This window comes from Anser brachyrhynchus (assembly GCF_964034855.1).
Source record: "Anser brachyrhynchus genome assembly, chromosome: 3".
Lineage (NCBI taxonomy): Eukaryota > Metazoa > Chordata > Aves > Anseriformes > Anatidae > Anser > Anser brachyrhynchus.
This window is the reverse complement of record NC_137696.1, coordinates 42,259,367-42,278,439: the sequence shown is the minus strand read 5'-3', so window position 1 is coordinate 42,278,439 and position 19,073 is coordinate 42,259,367. Positions and strand designations below refer to the sequence as shown.

The window sequence follows — 19,073 nt, the reverse complement described above, 5'->3', positions numbered from 1 at the left end:
TATTTAGTGTACTACCCCACATTCCATATATTTTGGGGAATATACAATAAACCTGAAAATTCTGACAGCTCAATAAAACAAACAATGTTCACGTTTCCTTATTAAGTAATTCTACTGGCTACCCTTACAGTTGAAACCAACGAGATTCCTGTGCCAGGACCCTTCTTCACAACCTGAAAAAAGAGAGTTTTGGCTTCTCTTCTCCTCCTCTTTCAAGTGTACATGCTTGAAGCCCCAGCAGAGAGGTCAGTTTGAAAACAGTGAGGACTGGTTAATGCACTGCAGTTTCTACAAAATTCCTTGCTTATACTAAACCTACAGTAAAGGGAAGACTCTTTTCAAGTCTTCTCTAGCCTCTCTCAAAGCTGTAAGTGTTCCTTTTTATCCTGATTTTTGCAGAGACATATTAACTATGTTTAAAGCCCTGCTGATACTGCTGGGCTAACTCTTGTAGAATGTGCTTTTTCCAAAGCACGGCACGTGTAAAAATCTGTATTTACATACCCAAATGCTCACAAATGTTGACTCTACTGCCGAAAAATTAATCATAACTGCAAATGTACTAAAATTTTACAAGATAGTTCAAGTGTTACTTATAACTACAGAAGGGTTTAAATAATTTTAATACTAATTCTAATCTGTTTAACAAGAACTTAAATTTTTCATTAAAATATGCAAGGACGGGTGATGTTGGGAACTGGACAGTTTCATAAGATTCTCTGCCTTTGCTCTCAATTATGAAAATAACCTAACAGCTTTTATTTCAGTTTTTGAGATTTAAAAGCATTCTTTGCAGTCCGTACATTAATAATGGAAATGCATCAGCTAGTAAATGTTTCTAAATATGACTATTATTTAATATATTAAATTTGTTTTCTGTGTTCTGTACAAAAGATACCTGGTATTGGTAAGGTTTTTAAACAAAATGAACTTCTAAATACCCCAGTACTTTTTACTTAAAACAGGCTTTATTCTTGAACCTTAATCAAATGAATCTTGTTTATTAAAGGATGATTTTGTAAGCACTTTTTATATCTCTATAGTATTATTTCATGTATTTAGTTTCATATATAAAGGGCATGCTAGTCAATGTAACTTTAACTTGCATGTTAAAGGTCAGTGGTAGCTAGTAGTTTTTCAACAGACATCTTCCAAGCTGAGCTAAGTTAAGCTACAGGTGTGAGCCTCATGCTTGAGTTAGCTTCGCCTCTTTATGGCTTTCACTAGCTTACCTGAAATATTAGCATTATTTTTCAATGTAAAGTCTGATAGAAATACTTGTGCAAAATTTCCACTCTGTAGAAGGTTTGCAGCCAATTCAGTTCCAAAAATGAGTAGCACAGTCCACAGAGGGAATATTATATGTCCTTGAAGGCATTTTTTTTTGATACTGCATGTTTTACTGATATTTAACAAATGTTAACTCTATCTTAATAGCATGCATTTTGATTATATATCCTCTCAAGCTTATTTACTCCTTCAGTATATAAATGCAAGGGTTATAATATTTGTTATAACAGTTAAGTCTTACTTGCATCTACTTTTTAATTCCAGCTGAAGACATTTTTGCACTTCTAGCCAGAATTTTCTTATCATCAAGTTAAGATACCTTGCAAAGCTTATGCTGTTAATGGCAATTTTTCTGTTTTTCCTAAAATAAGTTTAATTAAACTCCATAGTAAATAAATGGTGAAATTCTTACAATCACATTTGATGTTCACAGTTTATGAAATTTTTCATAAAGATTATAAGAGTTGTAGAAATCTGGCTTGAATACATGCACATTTTTAAACATTGTTACTGATTCATTTTGCATGACTCATATCCCATCTATTTCTGTACATTTTGTACCAAGACTGAAATCAGAAAAAAAAAACAGTAATCAACTTAGAAATCTCACCTGCAGTGAAAATCTGTTCCTACTGAAGTCAGTCTTCCCTTAAAACAGGTTGGTCCCCTGGGCGAGAGCACAGATGAGAGCCCTCCAGTTCCTCCCACAGCATTTGCCCATCTGTGTTCCACCTTACCTGTGAGGATGTCCAATGCGTGGGACGCACAGGAGGTTTGTAGCAACACCTGTGTGGGGCACTCTGCATTCCTCTGTGAATCTAAGCTGCCTTGGTGTTCTCAGTTCTCCATTACGGCTGAAAACTGGTGCTCCTCTACTGTTTCTGTATCTTTGAAAACAAAACAGACAATGGCATTTTCCATAAAGACAAGAACACAGACTGCTCTTTTAAATGCATTTCTCCCATACAAGCAATTTAAAATGTTATGGTATAAACTAAATGTCATGAAACTTCATAGATGGACAGACAATGATTTAGTTTTTTGCTCTTCTCTGAGATTTTCCAGGTTCCAATTCAGGGCTCAAGAAGCTTGGCTTTCAGTTTTACAAAGCAGAAACCCTGGATTTCACACATTAACACTTCTTTTGAGGTAACAGTGCCCACGGCTGACCACTACCCCCTACCCTAAGATGCCTAAAGTACATACACAAGGGTCCTAGAAGTAATATCTTGTAGGAGACTTATCCTGAGCAGCCTGTGCTGCATTCTGACATGGAAAGAAGAGCTTGGCCTGACTCCTCTCCACCACCTTCTCGTAAGACTTTCCAAACTGTAGCTACTTAGGATCAAAAGTCATCTTCAAGGAACAAAGAAGACCCCATGAGCTCAAGAACTTTGGTCACCACAGTTACTCAGCCAAGATGTCACTTATTCTGTGCATGCCAAGGTAGCAGCATCAGTTTCAGCTCCTCTGTGCCATCAGCACGCAGGGCCTGGAATAGTCAGCTGCTTTTTCGGGACCTTACTTACCAGGTACTTACTGTTCTATTATTGCAATCTTCTGATTTCTCATCAGTAAATTCTAAACTGCTAGCCATTTCTGTAGCACCTCCACTTTGGTACCAAATGTGATAGAAATTTATATGGTAGAAAGAGTTTTTTTTTGTGTACTTTAGTGCCACGTACTGTAGTGTCACAGGTCAAAGTGTCTTTTACCATCATCACTGGTGCACATCCCTGAATTAGTTAGTAGTCCTGTAGTTGCCACTGTTGCAGAGTCCGTAATATTGTCCTTGTTTGTATCCATACTAAGCCTCAGGAAATCATGGTTTTCTACCCCTTCATCACTGGAGAGGTAAGGTACTTGTTGCAGATCTGGAGTGAGATCTTGAAAATCATATGCTGTCCTCTGATAATATCTGAACATCCAAATTGCCAAACTGATCATAGTATCTTGAAGTAGCCCCATACCATACTTGCTCACTCTCCAAACTACACCTATAAATACAACCTGGTATGAAATATACCGTCTAAGGCATAACTTTCTGCAGCATTCACATATGGTTAACATTGTGTCTGACACCTAGCTAATCTCCAGTCTTTTTGCTCATAAGGCTTTTCCTGTCTTTTGCAGATAATGGCATGAAAATATCACTGTATCACTGAGAAAGACAGAGATATAGCATTGTGGTACTACTCTGTGTAATAAGTCTAATATTTAAATACCAAAGTTCAGCTTCCAAGTCAAATAAATGACACATTAGAACTTTTTCAGCCTTCTTCATATAAATGTGGATTTTATCTCTCTCTTATCACTACAGGCTAGAAGTTATGTTTTCCTCTTTCTTCACATTGCATCTTGTAGACAAGGAACAAGCAGGAGAGTGAAGAAAATCATTCGCTAGAAGTCACTGCAGACTTTTGTACTTCTCTTTTCCAGTTAACGCATACTGTTAGTTGGAAATGAAGTCCCTGCCTTTTCAGAGGTTTTTGACCCGTGCTGTTTTTAAGATACAATCATATTTTCCACAGTATTCCCCGATATGGAAGCAGCTTCCTTCTACAAAACCCTTTGGTTTCGTAACAGCCGGCTTGTTTCCTAGCTGCCGGCCAAAGGAGCAGATGAAGAACATGACCCAAAGGAGTTACAGGCATCCTGTCCACAGGCTTACAGTTTCACTGGCCAACTAAGGGATTACTGCCAGCAGCCCTCAGCAGCTCAGATGGACCCGAGGTTTATACACCAGTCTCTTAGGCATTTGAATTACTTGACCATCAGCAGCCAAACCTTTGACTGGTTTTTGCAACAATACCATTTCCTCTAACCAAAGATCACTCTCTGAACAGGGAATGGCCTCAAGTTACCCCAGGGGAGGTTTAGGTTAGAAATTAGGAGACATTTCTTCTCAAAAAGGGTTGTCAGGTATTGGGACAGGTTGCCCAGGGAGGTGGTGGAGTCACTGTCCCTGGGGGTGTTCAAGGAAAGGTTGAACCTCATGCTTAGAGACATGGTTTAGTGGGTGACAGTGGTAGTAGGGAAATGGTTGGACCAGATGATGGTCTTGGGGGTCTTTTCCAACCTTACTGATTCTATGGTTCCATGATGCTTTCGTGACTGTCTGCTTCAGTTCTGTAGTACTGGAGGGAATGGAGCTGTTCTGCATGCTAAAGGACTCTTCCCACCATTCCCCCCCCCCCCCCCCGGGGCACTGCAGCTGACCAGCAACGAGGACTTTTAGCTGGGAAAAAAGGGTGCAAACACCTAAACATCTGCTGCCAGAAAGGGTACCAGGAGCCAGAATGCTAGTGGGGTGAGGTATGTCCTCCCTGCTGCAGCGCCTCCTTCTCAAGGGGACATCCTATTGTGAAGGGCACCTTTTATGTAGTAGTTTATACGGTTGTAAACGGAATCTGCGCCTCAGGTTAGGCGCTGTAGGACAGAAAACATCTCTCCTCTTACTGGCAACTCCACCCGCGCCGGGCCCCAGCGCTCCCCCACCCCTCGCCCCCAGCGCCACAAGATGGCGGCTCGGGAGGCGCTGCGCACACCTGCGGGGAGGCGGTGCCCGTGCGCGGGACACGCCGGGAGCTGTAGTCCCCAAGCCCCGGCGGAAGGCGGGGGCGGGCCGCAGCGGCTCCATTTTGCGCCCACCGGAGGGGGCTGCCCGGCGGCCGCCGCCGCTCGCTCCTCGCAGCCCCGCCGCCGCCTTCTCCCCTCCTTCCCTCCCTCCCTCCCCTGCGCCCCGCTCCCTTATCGCCGCCGGGGCGGGGCCCGCTCCCCGTTCCCGTTCCCCCCCCGCCGCCCGCCCGCTCGCTCCCGGCCCCGCCGGCGGCCGCGGGCGAGGCGCCGTCCCCGTCCCGCCGCGGCGGCGGCTCCATGGTGCCCGCCGCCCCCCGCCGCCCCGCAGCAACAGGCAGGACGAGGAGGAAGCGGCCCCCGGGGGTGCCCGCGCCGCGATAGCCGCCCGGCGGGGCGATGGCGAACCAGCTGGTCGTCCTCAACGTCTACGACATGGTGAGCGCCGCCGGGGGGCTCCTCTCCGGTAGGGGTGACCCCCCCCGGGGCTCCCGGGGGGGAGGGAAGGGGCCCGGTGGATGCCCGTGGTCTGGCCCCCGGGCTCCACACGGAAAGTTTGGTGTGTGCCGCGGGAAGCGCTGCCCTTCGCGGCCCTAAAAGCAGCGGGGGTGTCCCGCCGGGCCCCTCTGCCAGCAGCGCGGTGCCTAGGGGTGGCCGCTGGCTCTGCAGGGATAAAAGTTGCTTGGCGCGCCGTCGGTGGGTCTTGTTTTTAATAGACGGTAATTCCCGAACAGCTTTGGTATGGGCGAAACTTGGCAGAAATGAAGGCATTGCTTCAGCCGGGTTTGCGGTCCTATGAGCTCACCTTCCAGCTCTCCTTCCCTGTAATCTTTCCGTGACACCGACGGCAACTGTTGTGTTGTCGTGGGTTCGGCTGGAAGCTGCTCAAACGCCATGGTAACAAATGAGGTGTAAGTACCTGCACAGCACAGGCCACGCGGATAAGTAATGTTAGGAAAATATTATCCGCTAATGCCTTTCAATCGCTGGAAAGTAGAACAAGTGCCACGAGTTCTTGTCTGCCCATGTTTTGAGTCAACTGGTACAGGGATACAGGGACAGTAAAATTTAACAACTAGCTTCAAGTAACAACGTTGTCTGCGTTACTTAGTTTATTTTGGATAGGCTTTCCTTCTGCTACTGCCACCATTTTAAAGTAAACTTTTGGTGTTTTGAAAGGGCAAAGGTGTATAGCGTAGAGTCTGATTGCTGGCAGAGAGAAAATGCATCCTTGTGCTTGGGAATACTCAGGCTCAAGTGCTGGAGTGTTTACTAGCAGTTAACAGGGAGCTGTCTCACTTGAAACTAAAATTATATGCTAGATGATATCAGCTAGTCTGATTCCCGTCATTGGTTTCTATGGTAAGTATTGGAGCGGAAGAAAATAACGTCCCTGCCAAAGGAATCCCTGTTTCACCTCCCGTGCCTGACTTCTGTCCCCAGCACACATAACCTGTTGGTCCTGCTTTGGTTTTCCTTCCTCTCCGAGAATGGGGGGGGGGGGAGACTGGAGACGGGAGCAGTCCAGTCACTGTGACTCCTCAGAGAGACAAAAAGCGGGGTTTTGCTCACCTGGTTGTGCACATATGTGATGCCTTATGACAAAGTCAGCGTGCAGTATTAATGGGAGACTTAAGGAGAATGGGTGCTTATGACATGGATATGCATGACTTCTTTGGGCTACAATTTACAAACGTGCACAGGAGGAGCTCTTCTAGCATTAAAAGAGCTGTTTTTATGTATATTAACTGTGAATACTTGAAAGTAAAGCCCTGTTTCTTCCCCTGTACAAGACTCGTACACAAGATGTTATCTTCAAAGTCAGAGGCTTGACACACCTCTGACTTGTGAACGGGGAAGATCCAGTGTCCTCGCAGAGGCGTGCGTGGCGTGCCAGGGGTTGCCTGGGCCCTGCTTACAGGCAGCCATGAAAACTAACAGAAGAGATGGCCTCACGTGTAAGCACCTGCCTAGAAGGTGATGTGATGGTGTTTGAGAAAATCCGTTCTCGCTGTGAGAGCATTTGGGTGAGGGGGGTGGCTTCAGTGCTGCTTCAACGCTTTGTCACTTGTTTTTGGGACATCTTTGCAGGAATCTGCATCTTCTAGGGCTGAGTCTGGTGGTGGGTTTTACTCACTTCCCCTAGCAGGTCTGACAGGAGCAGGGGGAGCAACAGGAAGGTCACGCTCATAAAAACCAGCCTCGGTTCATGCAGAGGGCTCTGACAGCTGTCCTGTTGTGACTGGGAGGGCTCTGCCGGCAGCAAGGAGTAGAGGAGTCTGCAAAGCCACCACCTCTGGTCAGCGCTCGCTGCCCAAAAGAAGCAAGCAACAAGCGGGCTTACTAGTGGATGTTTGGTCACACAGGGGTGGGTTTTTGTGCGTTGGTCTGCAGCTGTGGTACTTGTCGAAGCTGTACATCACCACAAATTATACATACCGAGCTGAGACGCCTGAGCAAAATATTTCTTTATCCTACTTCAGCTATGCTTGTTGTTTTATAATGACAGCTAGAGAAACAGATTTCCTTCTGACTGTAAAGAAAAACTGAGTTTCTGACTGTGTCTGAAAGCCACTGTCTGTGCACAGCCTCGAACTCTTTCACAAACTATGTCTCAGTCCGTTTTAAACTGGTTTGAAGCAGGAGCTTAAACTAAAGCCTGACTTTCATGTTGCATAGCGTTTGTTACCACATGAAGAAAGCCTACTGAAATCAACGGTAATGCATCATTTGGAGCGCTAAGTGTGAGGGGGAGAAGGGACAAATCTTTTATTACAGCTGTTCTGAAGTTCTGTTTGTTCATCAAAGGCTACCAGTTGTGTGTTGAGGCACTCACAGGTTTGCTGCTCTCACTTCTGGCGTTTCACATCATTTGAGGTGTGTTTTGGGGGAGGTTGGGCTTTGGTGAGTGTGTTTTTTTTTTTTGTTTTGGTTTGGTTTTTTGGAGCGAGAGAACAATATTAGTCACCTGTTGACAGAATCAACACTGCTGTAGCTTCAGCAGTTGTAGGAACAGCTTCGTGTTAACCTGGGTGCTAGCTGTAGCTCAGTTCCTGAAAAAGCCACTTACATATGCAGGAGACTAATGGGTGACCTCACTGCTGCTGGAGATCTGTACAGGACTGAGTTGGTTCACTTCAGAGCATGTACACTCTGCTTTCCTTAGCATTTGAGAAGAAGAAAACCTGTGATAAAACCAGAGGCTGAGGAGGGGTGTGTGTGCTGTGCTCGAGAGCTTACTTTCTTGTAGTGGTAACTTCCTGGAGGGAAAGAAACTTAAGGGCATGTTTATGTGCTTTTGTTCATGCCTTTGAAAACTTTTTATCATAAAAAGGGTCATAAGAAAACAGCTATTATGTTTTGAGAACTGGAGTATTTAATATAGTAAAACTGCCTTTTTTTTTTTTTAGGATTCTAGCTTTTTTGTGGCCAAAGTAGCATCCTCTTTTTCACTTGTAAAGCTATAACAATCTAAAGTATTAACATAAATGAAAGCTCTGAAGAGCATAACAAAAATACTTTTGAAGCACTGGGATTAATGTGTTTTTCATTTCAGTGACATGGCTTTATTGCGCACATAGAAAAATAGTTGTCTAATGTGTGTATCAACAAAAATATTAAACACGAATCCCCGTTTCACAGGACTGACTGACTGCAAAATACTGAGGATGTGGGACTGTGGTCTTACACGTTCTACTGTGGTGAAATTCAGATCAAAACTAGATGAAGGGAATCTGTTTTGTGTAATGAAAGCAAGGATGTAGCTTTTGGGATCAGTTCGGGATTCCAGAGTTTGTCATACTGCTGAACCAGCGAGCTGTATATATGTCATTTATGGGCAGTCTTTATTTTGTAAGTTGTATGTTATCTTGGCAGCTGCAGCCAAATTCAGCATACTGGAAGCTGCATTTTTCCCGTGTTCCTTTCTTTAGTGAGATAAGGCATTTTGCTCAATGAGAGGATGTGACCCACCTTCCAATAACTGATTCAGATTAAGTAATAATTAGATCTAATTACTGTTCCTAGGGGAAAGTAATTCTGCCTTATTGAAATTCTTCAGTTAACCTACTCGGTTCTTGCTGGAAGTGTTAAGTGAAGTGCTGTAGGCACTTCTTTCAAGCTGCTAACACTTGTTAAATTTGCTACCACTGCTCAGTTTTTGGAGCCTAGTGAGCCCCGCGTACCGAAGTGCTGCCGCTGATAAGGGCTGCTTGCTGGGATGGCGCTGACCTTGCTGCACGCCTTGCTGCGGCAGCTCCCCGTCCGCTCTGCCTCCGTAGGGATCGCTGAGGCAGCTCGGTGAGCCGCTTTCCTGTTGTCTGCCTGTCCTGTGTTGGATTTCACAGGGCTGTAAGAGGGGAGGGGAGTGAATAATTGTTTTTTCCTGCCTGGTAGCAAACTAGTGTTATTGCTGGAGCGCTTACGGGATGTCTCGTGTCACTTGTGTTCCGCTGCCAGAGAGCTGCGGTAGCCTTGTGTGCCAGTGACGGGTCTGGTGTGTGTGAGGTGCAGGCGGCACTGGGAGGCCAGGGGTTAGACACAGAATTTCCTGGCAAAGCGGGTGGCCTGTGGAGGGCTACGGTACGAAGGACCCTCTCTGGCTCCGTTTGAGGTTATGGTGATTTGGACGTACTCTCTCTAGGCAAGTGTCCTTTTCCCCTGTGCTAACAAATTACACGTTGAATATTCCAACAGTTCTGTTTGTAAGGATAAGCCTAAAACTGTTTTGGAATGGTGAGCTGGGAAAGTGAGGAAAACTGGCTTCAGAACTGAAGCAGATTTATGTTTGAGAATCTCTTGAATTTTCCTGTGGATTTTAATTTCACTTCAATGAACAGAACCTATTTTTTATGCTCACAAACTCATTAAGTTAGTTGGGCAGTCTTACCTTTCTCCTTGCGTCCCTTGTTCTTATGTTCTCCCTGTTCTGTTTTTCTATACAGAGCAAATCTAACCCAGTGTATTTCTGGAGGTAGCTTGATCTGAAAAGTCTGATTAGATGCATATGGATGAGCACTCTGCTTTTTCGTCTGGGGAGAGGAAGGAAAGAATTGGGAAGCCTTTAAACAGATTAAGGTGATGGTTTCGTGTAGTCATCCATACCACGCTCACTAGCACAGTGATCTGTTAACAAAGCCGACTGTGAAGCTCACTCTTAAGCAAACTGTATCCACAGATCTCAATGCCTGCTAGCTTTCGATAAACATAAGGAGCAAGACCTGCCTGCTGCTAAATCGTGTTGACAAGATTTCCCACAACTGGCATGGCTGGAGACAAGATCATAAAATCCTTAGTCATTGAAGTCTGGAGCCTGCAGCACTGTTGTGAAGTTTAGGCTGGAAAAAGTGGGGTGCTGTTGTTTGGCTACTGCGGGTAACTGAATTTGGGAGACCACTTACTCTAGGTTTGACAATATGGATAAGGATGATTGTAAAAGCCAAATGCATCCAATTCTGATGCCTGAAAACTTGTAACATTTGGCCTGACTTGCTCTTTTTGCCATTTAACTTCCTTTTATTTTCATGAACAGCTTTTCAGTCCAAAACTTAGTGAGAAGTGATTCCTCACTGGAGGAAAAATGGCTTTTTCTCCAACTGCATGTTAAATGCCAGGATGACTAAAATGTCTGTGAATTAACGTACCAACCCGTTAGTACACATCAACAGTGTGACATCTGTAACCTTTTACATTTGTATCATCAGTTGTGATGTTTTAATAGTGACTTCACATCAGAAAGCGCTTACTGTGTCAACAGTTTGTGCAAATAAGATGGATTTTTCTCCTTCCTGTTTACGAAACAAATAATAACTTGCTGAGGATGCTGCCTCGGTCTGTATCCTGACTGCCAGCTGACTCTTTGAAGTCTGATTTGCAGAGCCTTGCGCAGTGTGCTTCAGGTCTGGGTGACCTGGGAGGAAAGTTCCCACTACTGGAGTAATTGACAAAATAATGTTTTTCATGTATTTTTGAGAGGGTTTTTTTGCTAGTCAATTTCGGCTTTAAGAACACTGCTTAGACTTTTTTCTTTGAAGTCTTTGTTTGAGGTTCCTCTTGAAATTGTTTCAATTGGTTGAAATTTTTTTGCTCCTTGGAGACTGATATTTTGAAGGTGGTGATAGAGCCAAGGAAAGTCAGTAACCTTGAGGTTTTTATTTTTTCAAACTCTGTATGCCTTTATGGTGTTGAGGATAATTGTTAACTCCTGATAGGCACTCACTGCTGCTGCTTTTTAAATAGAAAATAGTGCCAAGGAATTTTTTTCTTTCCTTTTCCTTTTTTGGAGGGAGTGTGGTGTATGTGTTAGAATTAAAAGAACCCAGGAAGTGATAATTTTGAAATACAGCTGTAATCTGTTTTTTATCATAGAAGTGATATGCTAGGAACACATACTGGATGTATGCAAAGGTCTTGCACCTGATGTATGGAGACAGATACATCAGGAGTCTGAGAGTTTAGGCTATTGTACGGTGATTACCAGTTGAGTATTCAAAGACGTAATACAAGGTAATTTCATCTTAAATATCTCTGAGCGTCTTGTCATCATCTGGTCATAAGCAAAAACGGTCATTGCTCAAAGTGACAATTGGTGTGTGTATATTAGTCCTACATTTTGATGTTCTTTCAAAAAAAAAAAAGTGCTCCTGCCAAATTATTGTAGTTGATTCCAGTATGTATTCAACTAGTGGAAAACTTTTGTAAGTTTTAAATTGTTGACAAATAAAGTTGATTTGGATTTCTCCCAAATGTGGTCTCCTTGGTTGACAGGCAGCGACAGCACTAAAACATCGAGTAAAACCTAATGGAATTAATTGACTGTGTATAGCTGGGGAATTTTAATAGCATGTTCTGTTCCTGTTTAAAAAAAAAAATGGGTCATGCAGTTTTGTTTTGTGGTTGGCTTTTATGCTTTCGATGTGCTGTGAGAAGACAAATCTGTATTGGAAACTAACTAGAGCCTTTTTGTTCTTCTTTCTTTTCAGTATTGGATGAATGAGTATACTTCTTCCCTTGGAATTGGAGTATTCCATTCAGGTATAGAGGTGTATGGCCGAGGTATGTACAAGAAAACCATCATTTACTCTTCTGTTTGTCTTAAGTAACAGTATTATTCAAACAAAAATGGGTTTTGGGTAGTGAGGGAAGTCTGGCTCCTGAAACCTGTTGTTTTCAAGTTCTCATCTCTTTTGCCTCTGGGGAAAAAAAACCACTTATAATCTGGTAGTCATCTTGTATTCTTATGTAAAGCTATGTAACTATGAAAAAATGTACATTTTTTTCCAATAGAAAGAGCAATATTTGTCTTGGGTTTAGAAATGCCTATTGTTAAAACAAATGTATGCTTCACATAAGCGTGATGGATCATGGTTTTTAGTATTCTGCCAGCACTTGTGCAAGGAGTTAATTTTTAACTATAGAGACTGATCTGTTGCGGTCCATTCCTTATTAGTAGATTTGTTTGTTTTAAGGAGAGTTTATTTAAAAGGTATCTCATGCATACTGTTTATTTACAAAAGACACACCGCTGATAAATAGAGCAATATGTTCTGATTTTGCCCAGTGGGTTGTACTCTGGGAGGCAGCTTCCTGATTTACGTAGGTCACTTTCAATTCCAGTCCTGACCAGAAGGGGTGCAAGCTCAGGTCTGAGGTGTTCATGCCTAGCAGTAAACCACTCTATGAGGTGATGGTGTTGCTAAAAGTAGTCTGATTAAATATATATTTACATATACTTGAGTTCTTTTTTATTTTTTTTGGAATGTGTTTGGAGTTGAGGAGAAGCAACAGAGGTGGTGAGCTGATCCAAAGACCCCATTGTGCAAAGTATCTTAAGCTGTAGGTGTTACAGCTACCATAATAGTAGCGTTGTAACTGGGTTTGCAAGTGTTGTCAGAGGAATGGAGAGCTGATGAAATACAAGGCTTACCGTTAAAAACGTTTTTGAATTTCTTCTAATCCAAACCAGAAAGGCCTGACTCCTAGTAGTGCTGTGCGTGAAACCCAGTCCTTGAGCTGTGCCAAATCCACGTCTCCCTTCCTGTACAGCTTGTAACAGCTTTCTCATATTAGGTTGTGCCCCTGCTAGAACAATGACTTGCATTTTTCACAGTACCTCAAACTTTATTTATTTACCTGTTGTAAAAAAAGGTTATCCACAAAGCTGAATGCTAGACTTGGATGATGTATTTCAAGTTTTTAGGAAAGGAAGTGTGAAGTCATGCTTAAAGCTTTTTATTATACCCTGGGTGTGGTGTGGTGTGTTATCTTACAGACGCAGAAGGAAGTTAAAGCACACTGATACCTTCATGAACTGTAAGGGCTTATGCCAGCAGATGTTATATGCAGACTTCAGATCTGTGCACTGGTTTACTTTCTTCTTAGAGAAGAACACAGGATAGTCTAACTCTTGCATATCAAGGAACTCAGAAACGTTTTAGGCCAATACTAGTTGGCAATGCGTACTGCTGTAGCATACCATCAGACCTTTGAGGATGCTGTACTTTGAATCCCTAATCTGTGAATATTTAAGTAGACTTTGGAGGTAAGCGCATGTAAAAAACATTGTTTTCATTGTATAAGTGAAGATTTAAAAGTTAAATTGAAAATCCTACCAGTTATATACGCTTATTAATTAAGCCTGTATGCTGATATAGGAAGCTTTTTGTCAATTTTCAATTAAGTTGACTTCGAAGTTAATAAAACTATTATTTGCCAGCTCTTTGCGTTTGTTGCCTTGGTTTCTAGGTTTAGATCCTTGTGAAGTTCTCATCGACTAGAAGATCCTTGCAATTGATATACCAGTTGATGAGGTCTGTTGTTCTTTACTGTCATCTTATGTTGTTGTTATTTTTTTAATCTGAGCTTTCTTTTTCAGAATTTGCCTATGGTGGTCATCCATACCCTTTTTCTGGAATATTTGAAATTTCACCAGGAAATGCTTCCGAGCTAGGAGAAACGTTTAAATTTAAGTAAGAAAAATATATATTTTCTTGTTTTTGAGAAGGTATGTTAAAAAGACAGCTTGTTGAATGTATTTTTAAGGATAGGTGTGTTAAATGGTACCCAAGGATTTCTGACTTTGTGAGATAATAGTGTGTTTTCTTTTCTTTGAAAAATGGGAAAAGGTGATGACAGCAAAAAAAAAAACCATTATTTTGAGCATACCGTTAAATTACTTAACTGTGCATAAATTATGTGGACTTGTAGCTAGCTTTTTATTATTCATACCATATATACAATGGGGTAACTTTTTCAAGGTAGTGAAATTTTTATACAAAAGTAAAGGTGTTGCTTTTCAAGGTATCTATGTCTTTTTTTTTTCTGGTTTCTCAGTGTGGTTGTCTTGACTTTCCTTGCATTACAAACTCTTACCGATTCCCAGCTGTCTCAGATAAACAATATCCTTTGGAGAAGAGGGGAAAATGGCAGCCTGCACTTCTGTGAGTTAAGCTGCAGAGAACTTAAGTGAAATACAGGTGGGCAGTCAGCAAGAAAATAACCTCATGTAAGATGGAAGTGGTGCTGTAAAATGTAATAGCGAAAAAAAAGTATGTTATTCTAGGAGGGCAGAAAGATTTCCCCACCTGCAGTAGGGTAATTTTTGAGCATTTTGAGAACAGTTACCTACTTATTTTATGGAAGCCTGATCATCTTCTAATCTCTCTGTTTCTCTTTCTAGAGAGGCTGTGGTTCTAGGCAGTACTGACTTTATGGAAGATGACATAGAAAAAATAGTAGAAGAGCTTGGAAAAGAATTCAAAGGAAATGCTTATCACCTAATGCACAAAAACTGCAATCACTTTTCTTCAGCTTTATCTGAGGTAAACAAACACAAGGGTCTATAGAAAGGTGCATCCCAGGTGGCTACAGAGCGTCATCTCCTTCCTGTCCTTTGGATTGTTTGGCATAATTTCCAGTGTCTTATCTTTATTACCTTGGGTAAATGTCACCATTTCTTCAGATTTTTGGGCTTATGTCCAGAATGCAAGATTATGCTGCCAAAAATGCTAAATGTTGTTACATGTAGTTTGAGTTCCAGAAGGGGGGGAGGCATTCCTAATTGAGAGACCTAGTAAAGCAGGTATTAACAGGATTGCAGGACCTTTTCAGACTCTTCACAGATCACTACAGGAGACAGACCCACATGCTGTTTTTACCAGTGTTCCCTCACAGAGCCCTCACACTGAAAATAATTTCTAAAGTTACGACGTACTACTAAAGAATAACAAAAGCATTGAAGTTTCATAGATGAATCTGCTGTTTGAGAGGCTTTTGTCAAGTTATCCCTCTGCCAGCACCTGTGTCCTGGTCATGTAGATACCTGTGTGGGTGTGCAAAAGCATCTGGTTGTGGAACTGACTGGGCTTTGCTTTTCCCTCTCAGCTTTATTTTAACCTTACCAGTTTGCAAGTAGGATTGAGTGCCTGCTCACTCACATGCTTGTACCAACACAAGAGGAAGGGTGAGGAACAAATAAGCCAGGACAAAGAGGGGAATGGCACTTGCGTTTTCATTAGTAGTTGCTAACCTGTGCTTGTCAGAATTTATTCTAATGGTCATTGAGGCCTTCCGAAAAAGGGATGGCTTTGTTTTCCATGGCTAACTTCCATAAAACTTAACTAGCCTGGAGAAAGAGGAGGAGAAAAAAAGGAACAGTTAATGGCACACTTACTGTATAGCCTTTGCTTTATGTAGTCTGTTTGATCTTCCACTGGTGCTGGAAAATTTTGAGGTGGGTGATTCGTGTGCAGCACTGGTACAAATAAGTAGGGTGGCCCACTGATGAAGCTGCAGTTGACGTGACATCTGCCCAATATGGCCAGGCATTTTCCATACTCTTGAACTGCATGATCATGTCGTTTCTGTTTTATCTCATGTCCTATTTAGTGTTCAAGCTGCCTAAAAACCAGGGATATAATTACAAATAAAATGCTATTCAGTTTTAGCAGAGTAACATTCGTGTTAGCTGTGATTTTCTCCAGATTTGCATTGGAATAAGTAATGCTTGAAGTGAACATGGAGGCAGTTAAATAAAATAGGTCACTCCCTGAATAGTGACAATGAAAACATTTAATGACTGCTGTGTAGTAAAAACAAACATTTAATGCAAATTTATATATTTTTGAGGGGTTGAAACTAGCTTTGTATTATATTGCTTCTCTTGTTCTAGTGATCTTAGCAGCCTGTGTGGTGTGAGATAGTGATCTCTTTTCCAAAGTCATCAGAGGCCATCATAGTAAATATCCTCGGTTGTGTGTGTTACTCCACGTAGCTGTAATATTAGCACTGTCTTTTTGACTGCTTGATTTCAGGGTGCACGTCTGTAATAGTGAGCTTTCTCCTTCGGTTGCTGTTTCTGAAGAATTGTCTGTGAATACAAAATAAACCTTAACTCATTTCCGTGCCTCTTATAGAAACTATTCAAAAAGATCAAGGTGGTTGGGCTTTTCAGGACTCAAAATAAAAATACACCCCCCATGTTCTACCCCTCAGAAAAAAAGCAGGACCACATGTCAAACTTAGAGTGGAAAACGAGTCTCTGCAAATTGGGTTGGTGCTTTTACTGATGGAGCAAGTTGTCTTAGTGCAGCTGAGTGCTTCCTGAGTGGTGTTTGTGATGCATAAATCTAAGACTGCTGCAGCCTTTGCTTTCTCTTTACAGTAATGTAGCTTTGTCACTGCTGAACCAAGAAGATAAGTTAATCTTTTCCTTCCCCTCTCGCCCTAGATTCTGTGTGGAAAAGAGATTCCACGATGGGTGAATCGTCTCGCCTACTTCAGCTCTTGTATACCGTTTCTCCAGAGCTGCCTGCCGAAGGAATGGCTAACTCCTGCAGCCCTCCAGTCTAGTGTTAGCCAGGAGCTACACGAGGAGCTGGAGGAAGCCGAGGATGCAGCAGCATCAGCTTCCTTGGCAAGCTCAGCATCTGGGTCTAGAACTGGACGTCACACCAAATTATAAGTCCTCCTCCAAAGTTACAATGGTTTGAAATACTTCAATTTAATCTCTCCAGCAACTGACTTCCTGACAGAACATGAGAGCTGACTCTAGAACACTGTTTTTATATGCAAAAACGGCTCTCATCAGCCCCTGTTTCAGCTCAGGATTATTTACGTAGTGAAAAGAATTGCTGGGAGGAAAGGGAAGGATTTTATGTGAAGCCACCCTTTTCATTTTCACCTGTTTGATAGACCTGAGTTAACCTAACATCTTGTATAAAGCAGAACTTAAATTATTTGTTTACAGTATGGTGTACTACTGTTTACAAGTCCTGTAAGGACTCCTGCCACCATGGAAGAAGAGAGAATACGTGTTTTATTAACTGTTGGTATAATTCAAAGGCAGTAGTATTATGCCCTGGATGAACTCTCCCCTTTGTTTTCAAGATTTAAGGCAGGTGAAGTTTAAATTTCTGAGAAATGTACAAACTGCTGAATACTATATATGCGAACAGGGTACTGTACACTTAAAGTGGCTGATGTAAACAGGTAGATTCCAGGATGTAGGGAGACTGATTTTGTCTAAGATCTCTTACTGAAGAAGTATGACCTCTACATTAATGAAACTGTGGATTTTTGCACATATGAAGGGAAATTTCTATCTCATTACACTGCACATTGATCCCTAATGTTTTTTTTTTACTTAGCCATGTAGTTTGCATCCTAACTTCCGTCTGTATTTACAGTCTACTTCAGCCAGGATTTAGACGTGTAAATATCACCTGTTGAAAGCATCAACAACTTTTTTTTTTGCTGTTTGCTTTACTTGATTTAAAACTTGTATATAAAAGTTAGTACTTGTATTCTTTTTTTTTTCCTTCATGTAGTTTGAACAGTGTAATACAAGCCATTTATGGTTGGGGAATGGCCTTGCTTTCTGCTGCTGACTTTTGCTTCATTTGAGTTTGTAAACATTAGTGTCTTTTTTTTTTACTTATATATTACTGCCCAGTCGTGCAGATTCGCACAAATTATAGAGAAATCCTAATTTATTTTCCCGCAGTTTCTGTCTGTGGCATTAACTTTCTTGTCAGATGTAATGAAGAAAAACCTGAAAATTGCTTATGCACCTGCGTGTTTACACAGCAGAACCCACTAATCTGCACACATAATTATATCCGAAGGTAAGAGATGCTATTTTCTAAAACACAGAAGTATGTTTGCTGGTAGATTATAATTAGAGCTGAATTATAATTAGTGATCAGAATATATAATGGAATGCCTTATTCTTGTTCACTTACCAAGGGAATTAATGGTTCTTCCAGTTATTAGTGTAAATTAGTGAGGTTCTATTGTGCACATAAGGATACAGTAGCACAAACATGAGGGAGGTGAGCTTGTGTATTTTGTAAGACTTGCTGCCTTAAACTAACAAAAACATCTGTAAACTGATCAGCTCTCAAAGAAGTGTGCATTACTAGAAGTATAAATGACTTTTACGAGCTTTGGTTTTGATTTGTTGCTGGGTTTAATTTTTCCATTAAGTGAAATACTGACTCTACAGTTTCTGTTCCTTAAAAGGGGGAAAAAAATCCTCTTATGAGGCAAGAATGCTTAATGTTATGTACTCTCCTAGCTGTGTGTAGTCAGTGCCGTTGAACCCTTCAGGAAGGTGCAGTAGGTTATATGCTAGTAAGAATTCATATGATGGCCAACTCCAATTCATGTTAGAAATGAGCGAGAAGTCTTTCTGCTAGCCTTTGGGCTGCATCATTTTTAAGACGGTTGAAGCTTTCACTGATCTGTGGTACATTGTAGTGACAGAAAGAAATGCTAACGTTCAGTTCGGGGGGGGGACAAAAATCAAGTGCTACTTTTTTCTTGAAAGAGTGGGATAATGGTAGAAGTCTTGCTAACTGTGCTTTGGTACGTGTTCTTATAATCTCTTCTACCAAGTGGGAAATGCTTAAGACTGACAAGTCTATCACGATATCTGTTTGGTCTCCAGAAGTTGGATATACTGACTCTCCCTGATTGTTTTTTCTTTAAACTTGAATCTCTGAATTTGAGTTCTTTTTTTCCCTGTTGTGAAAATGAACATGGTGGTCTCCAGTCAACTCTCAAGCATTAGAGAAGGAAAGATCACACTACTTACAGCGAAGGTGACAGACCACAGATAAGTTTTGTCTCTCCTGTGCAGCTGTGGTAGGAATGTGACTAAGTCTCTTGGTCAAGGCAGGTCCTTTATTTCAGCTCAGGGTTGAGGCCAC

At 41.9% G+C, this 19,073-nt stretch overlaps 1 protein-coding gene and 1 long non-coding RNA gene across 3 annotated transcripts; both read left to right on the top strand.

The window, feature by feature from the left end:
* Positions 1 to 239: 239 nt before the first annotated feature.
* Positions 240 to 3,585, top strand: LOC308192813. Of its 2 annotated transcripts, none has more exons than XR_013949135.1 (5): positions 240 to 367; positions 1,949 to 2,062; positions 2,356 to 2,439; positions 2,526 to 2,822; positions 3,424 to 3,585. It is a non-coding gene; the product is annotated as an uncharacterized lncRNA (long non-coding RNA). The 2 variants fall into 2 exon arrangements; XR_013949136.1 differs by having other exon boundaries at positions 2,347 to 2,439.
* A 1,297-nt stretch (positions 3,586 to 4,882) lies between these two features.
* DESI2 (desumoylating isopeptidase 2) lies at positions 4,883 to 18,658 on the top strand. Its single transcript, XM_080586741.1, has 5 exons — positions 4,883 to 5,304; positions 11,847 to 11,919; positions 13,739 to 13,832; positions 14,543 to 14,684; positions 16,592 to 18,658. Exons 1-5 carry the CDS (start codon positions 5,266 to 5,268, stop codon positions 16,823 to 16,825), a joined length of 582 nt encoding a protein of 193 aa, XP_080442867.1. The 5' UTR covers positions 4,883 to 5,265; the 3' UTR covers positions 16,826 to 18,658.
* The last annotated feature ends 415 nt before the right edge of the window (positions 18,659 to 19,073 follow it).

Excerpts from the sequence above, each read along its gene's own strand:
- DESI2 (XM_080586741.1), top strand. The coding sequence starts at position 5,266 with ATGGCGAACCAGCTGGTCGTCCTCAACGTCTACGACATG. Across the intron at positions 5,305-11,846 it reads TCCTCAACGTCTACGACATG|TATTGGATGAATGAGTATAC; the intron begins GTGAGCGCCGCC and ends CTTTCTTTTCAG. Across the intron at positions 13,833-14,542 it reads GGAGAAACGTTTAAATTTAA|AGAGGCTGTGGTTCTAGGCA; the intron begins GTAAGAAAAATA and ends TTCTCTTTCTAG.